Source organism: Conger conger, chromosome 19 (assembly GCF_963514075.1).
Source record: "Conger conger chromosome 19, fConCon1.1, whole genome shotgun sequence".
Lineage (NCBI taxonomy): Eukaryota > Metazoa > Chordata > Actinopteri > Anguilliformes > Congridae > Conger > Conger conger.
In genome coordinates, this window is record NC_083778.1 from 19,128,816 (window position 1) to 19,138,815 (window position 10,000).

Below are 10,000 nucleotides of genomic sequence, written 5' to 3' on the forward strand. Positions count from 1 at the left end.
GTGGAGTGGTTCTACTAGGTATGGTGTGGTTGTGTTTGGTGTGGAGTGGTTCCGCTTGGTGTGGAGTAGTTCTATGAGGTATGGTGTGGTTGTGTTTGGTGTGGTGTGGTTCCACTTGGTGTGGAATGGTTCTACTAGGTATGGTGTGGTTGTGTTTGGTGTGGAGTGGTTCCACTTGGTGTGGAGTGGTTCTACTAGGTATGGTGTGGTTGTGTTTGGTGTGGAGTGGTTCCGCTTGGTGTGGAGTAGTTCTATGAGGTATGGTGTGGTTGTGTTTGGTGTGGTGTGGTTCTGCTTGGTGTGGAGTGGTTCTGCTTGGTGTGTGTGGTTCTGCTTGGTGTGGAGTGGTTCTGCTTGGTGTGTGTGGTTCTGCTTGGTGTGGTGCCTTGGTTTTGCCTTTAGCACTTGGAGAAGGTCTTCGTGAATCAGGCTAATCTTGTCTTTCCGTGCTAACCTCATTTCCTATCTGAGCTCAGAGTGGTCGGTGACAATGTGGGGCTGTGTGTTTGTAGACGGCTCTTTTCTTTGACCTTGTTTTGTATGTTTGCCCTACATTTGAACCCTGTGTGATTACAGGGCACGCAGTCACACTACCCGTAAGGCCGCCGTAGGCTGGGATACGCACGGCTGCATTAATATTGATATGATGTAGCTGTACAGAAACCCCGCCGTAGTATGCAGTATGCGCTTATTAATATATGCAGCGTTAAACTGACGGCGTCGCCTGTGAGCAGAAACACGAGCCGTGAAAATAACAACACCGCCGGCTCTCTCCGCGCGTGACGCCGGGCCGAGAGAACGTTCTGGAAGGAGGCCAGGAGCGCCTCGTACGCGGCGGGGTCCCCCGCACGGCGGCTCCAGTGGGGGAGGGGAGGGGAGGGGGGGGTGTATTCTGGAGTGTGTTGGAATGAACAGACGGGTGTTTAAGCCTGCCGGCGGTGGTGGTCCACAGGAGGTGCGGATACGGAGATGATGATTGGTTGACTGTGGCACGGTGCGTTGTTTTTTCCAGCGGGAGAGGGGGGGGGAGGGTGTTTCTGTGGAAACCAGCCAGGGTTTAAGCTGTAGGTCCCCCCCCCCCCCCATTAGCGTAGCCGCTACATCTTCTCTCAGATGTTCAGGGAAATGCAGCTTTGATTACTGCATGTTTTCATTCACAAGTCCTCCCTATTAGTGGCTGTTGGTATCACCAGTGTGTTCGGGAGTGTGTGTGTGTGTGTGTGTGTGTGTGTGTGTGTGTGTGCTGTTCCGCAGAAAGGTATCGGCTAAGAAGATTAATTATGTAGCGGAAAAGGAGAAGAGGAGGGATTCCATTCGATCCAGTCAGTGAATCCGGCTTCGGCCGAATTTAAAATCCGTTCTTGAAATCCGAGAGGTTGTTCTCATCACACCTCAGGAATTCCAATTAAAAGCGAGCACCCAGAGCTGTGCGTTATCGCCCGCCGTTCACCCCAGCTCTCTCCGCGCAAACTGCTAATCCTACGTCCAGCGCAAGCTTAGGAACCTCGCTTATCGATGGGGGCAACCCAAATTGTGTTACTCCACCTGGAAGCACGTAGCTGTTCTACGGGGACGGTTTTCTTTCTAGGTTTTTAAATGTTTCCGTTTTAGTTTTTACGACTGGCTCGGACGGTCTCTACTGCGCACTGAAGGATATTTCATGCATTCACAGAGGTTTAACGATTACTGTGAAATGGCTGGCGATGAGAGCACGCTTTTATTTTGACAACTATGCCCCGGTACCAGTTAAAGAAGGCATCAAATGCAGAAATCTTTATTGACATGGTGGATTGAAGACGCTCCGCTCAGTCTCCGTCTCCTGGCGAGGCTGGCGTACGTTCTCCTGTGTTCTGCGTGCTGCCACAGGAGGATGGTGATGTCACTTCTCCCTCTGCCGTGTTCTCAGCACCATTAAAGGCTGACGCACGGAGGTTCAGACGCAAATCGGATCCTGAATTATGCATCTGCTGGGTTTTGTAAGCTTTTTAAAAATGATATGCCTTATTTTTAGAATGCTTTTCAGGCCACGGGTTCAAGCGCTCCGCAGAAGAGCAGAAGAAGAAACGGGTTTAAAACACACTTGCTCTGTGGGGGAGGCCTGACACACAGATGTGCGAAGCTCAGGGTCATGTGACTGACTGCTTCAGGATCTGTGGCACGATCTGCTCACTTATCTTCAGTGTTGTTATGTCAGCTGAACTATGCACACACACCTGTACACACCTGTACACACACACACACACACCTGTATAGACGCACACCTGTACACACCTGTACACACACACACACACACACACACACACCTGTACACACGCACACCTGTACACACACACACACACACCTGTACACACCTGTACACACACACACACACCTGTACACACACACACACACACACACACCTGTACACACGCACACCTGTACACACACACACACACACACCTGTACACACCTGTATACACACACACCTGTACGCACCTGTACACACACACCCACACACACACCTGTACACACGCACACCTGTACACACACAGCCACACACACACATACACACACACACTCCTGTGCACATGCACACACACACACACACACACACCTGTACACACATGCACCTGTACACATGCACACCTGTACACATGCACACACGCACACACACACACCTGTACACATGCACACACGCACACACCTCTGTACACATGCACAGACGCACACACACACACCTGTACACATGTGCACACGCACCTGCACACACACACCTGTACACATGCACACCCGTACACATGCACACACACACACCGGTACACATTGCACGCATGCGCACACACACCAGTACACATGCGCACCCGTGCACTTGCACACACACACACACACAACGGTACACATTGCACACACACACACCCCCGCGCACGCCACGCACATACATGCTCACACAAACGCAGGCACACACAAGTGCATCAAGAACACAATTTTGTTACGTTTTCTAAGCAAACGTATGAAATACCAGCTGAGACTGTACATGTATGAACACATTTAACTAATAAAACAAATTCAAATTTAACAAACTTTTATAATGCGTCAAATTAGCACAATTAGCAGTATAATTGCTATAATACGTATTTCCTCATGAGCACCCAGCTGGTCGCGCTGCAGGGCTCTTTGGTAGCTGAAGTCGTCGGCCGTCACAAAGCGCCGCGGCTAAATAAAGAGGGGCGAAGAAAAGGCAGCGATGCGGTCGTCACGGTAATGAATAAAACAGCGGAATCTTCCGGAGCGCGTGTGAACGGCGCGGGAGCGGGGTGACCTAGATAGCGCACGGCGTGTGAGTCATGCCGGCGGAAAACGCTACTCCGCCGCGCGCCTTTCAGCGGCCTGCCGGGGGGGGAGGCCTCCTCTGTCACCAGCGCAGAGGGAGAGAGGAGGCCTCCTCTGTCACCAGCGCAGAGGGAGAGAGGAGGCCTCCTCTGTCACCAGCGCAGAGGGAGAGGCGCTCCCCCGGGGCTGTGTCGATTGTGCGGCGCGGGTCACGAGCCGCACCGTACGCTGGAGAAACGGGCGAATTACGTTATTTCACACGGACAATTGAGGATAACCGCGGAGGCAATTAGTGTCAGTAACCCCGCAATTATGTCTGTAGGAGTGTTAATTGGTCTGTCTTTTCTCGCGCTCGCCTCTCCCACCGCGCCAGATGTGTGGAGGGCGTCTGATACAAAATGGCCGCGGTGCTCCGGGTCGCCGACCAGTGAGAAAATGCACAATATAAATGCGAGGCATTGTTATTCCAATAAGCATATTTTTCGTACGCTGCGTTGGTTCTCTGATGTATTTTCTGGCGTGAAACGGATGTGAGACTCGGTCTCGTACCGTGTCCTGGCTGACTGGTTTTAGAATGCTATTGTCCTCAGTGGAGCTCTGCAATGATTCAGCTCTAAGCACGGAAAAAAGAGTAAAAATTGTAAAACCGTTTTAAATTGCTTTTGAGGTGTCTGCTTAGTAAATATGTTTATAGATCACAGAGGGGACGACGCCTTTGCGTGTCGTGTGCTAAAAAAAGGCACCGTATTGCACTCCCGCCTTCTCACCTTGAAGAGTAAAGTTTACCCGTCGAAAGCTGTTCGCCCCCGTCACGATTCACACCGAGCCGGGTCCCCCCGGCGGTCCGTACCCTTCTGTTTTATGAGTGGAGGCTGGCTGGCTCCTCTCCGTCCCCAGGACAACATTAAGCCCGTTCATGAAAAGTTTTAACGAGGCGCGGGGGCCCAGAAGGCCGATTCCCGCCTAAAAAGTTTCCAGCCTGACCTTGCTGCGGGCCGTTATTAGGATGGAGAGGTGGGGGGGGGGGCCCCGGCGAGCGCTGAGCGGCCCCTGGGGGCCACACAGAGGCGACTCGCCGTTCCTCAATCTGTCCCGCCGTCTGTGAGGGCCACACGGCACGGGTGGAGAGCGCTCGCGCGCGGACAGTCGCCCGCGTTTAAAAACCGCCGGGAACGCACGCTCGACAACACGCACACGCCTCTCGCCGCACCGTCTTTCCAGGGACGGGGCGGTCCCGTCTCGCGCAGAGACACGGGAGGAAAGTTCCGGAAACGAGCGCGCTTCACGCCCCGACCGGCTGTTTCACGCTGCTGTCGTTCCCCCCCCCCGGGGGGTGCCGCTCGACACCGGCGGGGTCCGCCGTGTTACAGGTCACGCAAAGGCGGACTGTCGTAGCGTTTAGAGCACTGAAGAGCAGGAGAGGCGCTGTTAGCGATATCGAGCACTTTATTAGAAACACTTCATGACACCTCCTTATTCATGCGATTATCTCATCGGCCGACTGTGTGGCAGCAGTGCAGTGCACACAGTCATGTAGATACGGGTCAGGAGCTTCAGTTAATGTTCACATCCACCATCAGAATGGGGGGAAAAATGTGATCTCAGTGACTGTTATGCCCCAATCTAGAGGCGTCTAAGACATAACATGCAAAAGGACCCCCATCTTCCCCAAGTCCCAAGCAACCAGAATGAATGAATGTGAAAAAGAACCAATATTGAATTAACTAGGATCAAAACTGATACAAATTGCATTAAATCTCAGGGTGAACTCAGGCCAACACAATAAACAAAACCGATGGCTCACTGGAAACAATAGATCTAACCTGACCAAAACAAGAAACACAACTTACAGAACCCTTACCCCCCTACCTAAAGAAAACAGGAGAAAACTAAGATCAACAAAAATAGCAGTTCACCCTTACCAATGCAGCAACCCAGAAGAACAAAACTAATAACACTTTCAATGTGACCGGCTGGGAGAGGAGGAAGATGAGAGTCACCCGAGCCCGCCATCTTGGAAGCTTTTATATCCCCCTTCCCTCTGGCACAGCCAATCACCCTCCAGCAGCACCAATCAGCTCGACCAATTGGCAGCACCTGCTGCACTCCTAGGCACCGACAGAGAGGAAAGTGTAAAAAAACAAACAAACAAACAGTCGTAACACCCCCTTTCCTAAAAAATGTAACATCTCCCGATAATGTTTAATCCCAGAAACATCTAGGACATGCGGGATAGCGCATCGGCTATGACATTTTCGGCACCCTTCTTGTGAAAAATCCGCAGGTTAAAATCCTTTGACCGAGGAATGACTGTTGACTGATGGGAACGAGTCTTTGCCCCAAGTGAAGGAGTTCAAGTATCTCGGGGTCTTGTTCACGAGTGAGGGTAGAAGGGAGCGTGGGATCGACAGGCGGATCGGTGCAGTGTCAGCAGTCATGTGGGCGTTGCACCGGACCGTCGTGGTGAAGAGGGAGCTGAGCCGGAAGGCGAAGCTCTCGATTTACTGGTCGATCTACGTCCCAACCCTCACCTATGGTCACGAGCTTTGGGTAGTGACCGAAAGAACGAGATCGCGTATACAAGCGGCTGAAATGAGCTTCCTCCGTAGGGTGGCCGGGCTCAGCCTTAGAGATAGGGTGAGGAGCTCGGACATCCGGAGGGAGCTCGGAGTAGAGCCGCTGCTCCTTCGCGTCGAAAGGAGCCAATTGAGGTGGTTCGGGCATCTGATCAGGATGCCTCCTGGGCCCCTCCCTTTGGAGGTTTTCCGGGCTCGTCCAACTGGGCGGAGACCCCGAGGGAGACCCAGAGCCCGCTGGAGAGATTATATATCTCTCCTGGCCAGGGAACGCCTCGGGATCCCCCAGAAGGAGCTAGAATGCGTTGCTGGGGAGAGGGCCGCCTGGAATACCCGGCTTTGCCTACTGCCCCCGCGACCCGACTCCGGATAAGCGGGTGATGATGGATGGATGGATGACTGTTGGCACACAACGCATCATAGCTGTATGCGGATAGGCTACAGCAGTAGAAGTGTAAGGAAGAGGTCTAATACGTACCTGATAACGTGCGTGGTGAGTGTAGATCCAGGGTCTGAGCGTTGGAGCAGACGGACGGACACGGGGGGAGGCAGGGCAGGAGAGGTCAGGGGCTGTTAATGCTGACTGCCAGCGGGAGCCAGTGGGGGTGTGCTCCTTCCGCCCCAAACCCAATTAACTTCAACCGCCACATAATCTCCATTTCGCTTTTTCAGCGTAATTATATCACACGCCTGCCATTACTGCAAGACTATACGTCTGTGATATTACGCTCTTATTATATTAAAAAATACTCACGAGTGGCAATAGGAGGCTAATTATTTTGTCGGATATGGATTTTGGGCCATATGCATATTTCAATTACGTGGCCAAAGTGGTCAGCTGGACTCTCTGGACTAAGCGTCTGTACTTAACGTTGAATTCACGATGTCACATCTTTGACTGATTTATTTCTGGGTTCATTGAATTTGGAAGAAAAAGTAAAACAATAATTCTTTAGACAGTCAGGTATATTATAATCGTGACAAAGAGAGTATATTTTCTTTTCTCGGCAGTTCCACGGAAAACCTAATTATCGTTTGCTTTTTTTTCTTCTAAATGAAATTAGGACTGGAGTGAGTGTGTGTGGGTGTGGTTTCCCATGATGGCAGCAGAACCGGTTCCATCAAATATGGGTTTCCTCATTACTGCGGGGAGTTTGGTCTCCGTGCTGCTTCGTCGGTATTAAGAGAATGTAATTATGATGTGGGGGGGGGGGGATGGGAGACTGTCACCAGTCTCCCCGGTGCGTCTCTGTCCAATCTCCGCGCTCTTGAGTTTCCGTCGAGTGACACACCGCAATTATTACTGTGTAAATGTGTTTCCAAAAACAGACTGATGGTCTCCCCTGTGTCTAATCTGCGAATCGCAGAAGCACCGGGACTCGGAATACGAGTCAGGGTGTGTGATGTTGCTGCTGGAACGCTGGAGTTAAGACATCACCGTGCGGAACAGCAGAAACACTGGGGGGTTTTCAAGACTAAGCTTGATAAGCTTTTGGGTGATGTAAGCGCTACTGTACGTACACTTTATCAGTCGGCAAATGGCGAGACTCTGTTCAGCCGAATGGCCTGTTCTGATTGCTGTGTTATGCTATGCTATGTTATGACATCACACACATAGTACGGCATCAAACACGTGGAACACTCAAGTATGACATCACACACTGAGAGCTCAACAATCCATGTACTGTGAAGTGGATTTTCCAACCAGTACAAACAATATGATGCATTTCTCACATTCGCATTGAAGTGAACTGCTGCTCACTGAATGTGTGGAGACTGTAATTGTGGAAATTTCTGGTCTGTGTAAAATATTAGCGCTCTAAACCAAAACTGTACTGGCGGTGGATGGCAGCTCCAGCTTTGCGCATTAATGGAGCACAGCCCCTGTCTCCCTTTAACAGTGTGAATGTAAGCTGCTATTAGCATCTGAATGAGCGGATTTATCCTGAATATGAGGAGTTCAGTCCCTCCACCCTCCACCCAGCTGTGTGGTGAATCATTATGAATCCTGATGTGTGCAAAGTCTCAGAAGTTTAGTGATTTATTTGCATCAGCTCAAAAGGCTACGCTACATTAAGCCACCAGCCATCCGGTTTTCATCCATTTCGAATTCTGTGAAAGTCTACCTTGCTAAATCTTGTGAACATACACAGTGATACTATATCAGAGGCACATAATTAAGTGATAGCTCTCCCGAACACGAAACCCTTACACCGACAATATGTCCTACTCATCCTCTGCTTGTGGATTTCATCGCTTTTGTCTGGCAATTTGCGTTCGACCCCGTAATTGCTGCTTGCGGCGATGTTTGTATTTACTCCTGGTTTGTCAGTCGCCCTGCTGTAGTAAGGTTACGTGAGTTCTGTGAATGAGCGCGGCGGAGGTTAATAGGTGGTGATTATACACGCGGTGCACGCCGTATATTAAAACCATCGCAGCCCCGGCCCACTTGCGCCCTGCGCGCGGAACCGCTGACGTCCCCTGGGCTGCGGCGAGGAGCTCGTCAGACCTCCCGACTTCTCGCCAAGATCTCAAATAAATCACGCCTGCAAAGGGGAGGCCTGTTGGCGTCTGCGTGACATAAATCTGTGTAACAAGTCGCTCTGCCAATATTACTGTACCCTGGTAACAGGGAACCACAACAGCGCTTGTGTGAGGAATATAAACGTTTTTTTTTTTTTTTAAAGGACTTTTTATACTCTGTAGCATACCAACTTGATTGGCAGTTGAGTGTCTGTTGGCGGTGGCAGTGGGCGGGGCTTGGTGGAAGACTGCAACCGATAATCGTTTGCAACAAAAATGTATTTCGGACGTTTAATCGCGTCTGTGAAGCGGCATGAAGACAGGCAATTAGGCCCCTGATAAATCTGGGGTCCGGCATCAGCAGGGGCCTCCCTGCTCACTTTTGACAAGCGGGATGTCTTTTGTTTTTTCCCGCCTCATTACAGAGTGTGTGGGTAAGCAGGTCTGTCAGGTCAGCGCTAGATAAGGCTGACACAAGAGCAGCACGCAGCAATGTTAATTTGGCTCTGGCTCATCTAAATGAGCTTCTGTAACTCTCTACCCCCCACCCCACCACCACCACCCCAGGGCAGCCCTGCCTTTGTTTTACTTTATTCATATTTTTTTTTGGTCACTGGGGCAACGCGTTTCGATAAACGTTTCTGGAAATGAATGGCCTGCTCTTGCCGTCATGTTATGTTATGCTATGTTGTGTTGTATGTTATGTTTTATGTTATGTAATGTGTTCTGTTGTGTTATGTTGTGTTATGTGTTTTGTTGTGTGTTATGTTTTATGTTATGTTATGTTACGCTACATGTTATGTTATGTTATGTTATGTTGTGTGTTTTGTTGTGTTGTGTGTTGTGTGTTGTGTGTTGTGCGTTGTGTGTTATGTGTTTTATGTTATGTTATGTTGTGTTATCGTTTGTTATGTTATGTTGCGTTATGGTTTATTATGTTATGTTCTGTTATGGATTGTTATGTTGTGTTGTGTTATGTTCATCCTGAAGGCTTTGGCGTGCGGTGCGTTGACTTCCTGTCCTGCTCTGCGGGTTTTGGCGTGCGGTGCGTTGACTTCCTGTCCTGCTCTGCGGGTTTTGGCGTGCGGTGCGTTGACTTCCTGTCCTGCTCTGCGGGTTTTGGCGTGCGGTGCGTTGACTTCCTGTCCCGCTCTGTTTGCAGTTTGTGGCCTTCGCGTCGCTGTTCTTCATCCTGGTGTCCATCACCACCTTCTGCCTGGAGACGCACGAGGCCTTCAACACCATCATCAACAAGACGGAGCCGGTGCACAACGCCAGCCTGCCGCCCCCCGAGCTGCACTACGAGATCGAGACGGACCCCGCGCTCACCTACGTGGAGGGCGTCTGCGTCTTCTGGTTCACCATCGAGTTCCTGGTGCGCGTCACCTTCAGCCCCGACAAGCTGGAGTTCGTGAAGAGCGTGCTGAACATCATCGACTTCGTGGCCATCCTGCCCTTCTACCTGGAGGTGGGGCTGAGCGGCCTGTCCTCCAAGGCCGCCAAGGACGTGCTGGGCTTCCTGCGCGTGGTGCGCTTCGTCCGCATCCTGCGCATCTTCAAGCTGACCCGGCACTTCGTGGGCCTCCGCGTCC

At 51.1% G+C, this 10,000-nt stretch overlaps 1 protein-coding gene across 2 annotated transcripts in view; it reads left to right on the forward strand.

The window, feature by feature from the left end:
• LOC133119073 (potassium voltage-gated channel subfamily C member 2-like) overlaps positions 1-10,000 on the forward strand; it is a 54,797-nt gene that overhangs the window by 38,048 nt on the left and 6,749 nt on the right. For both annotated transcript variants that reach the window (XM_061229474.1, XM_061229473.1), the window contains exon 2: positions 9,571-10,000. This exon is cut by the window's right edge and continues 504 nt beyond it. In XM_061229474.1, the coding sequence (XP_061085458.1) occupies positions 9,571-10,000 (430 nt within the window). The remainder of the gene's footprint in view (positions 1-9,570) is intronic.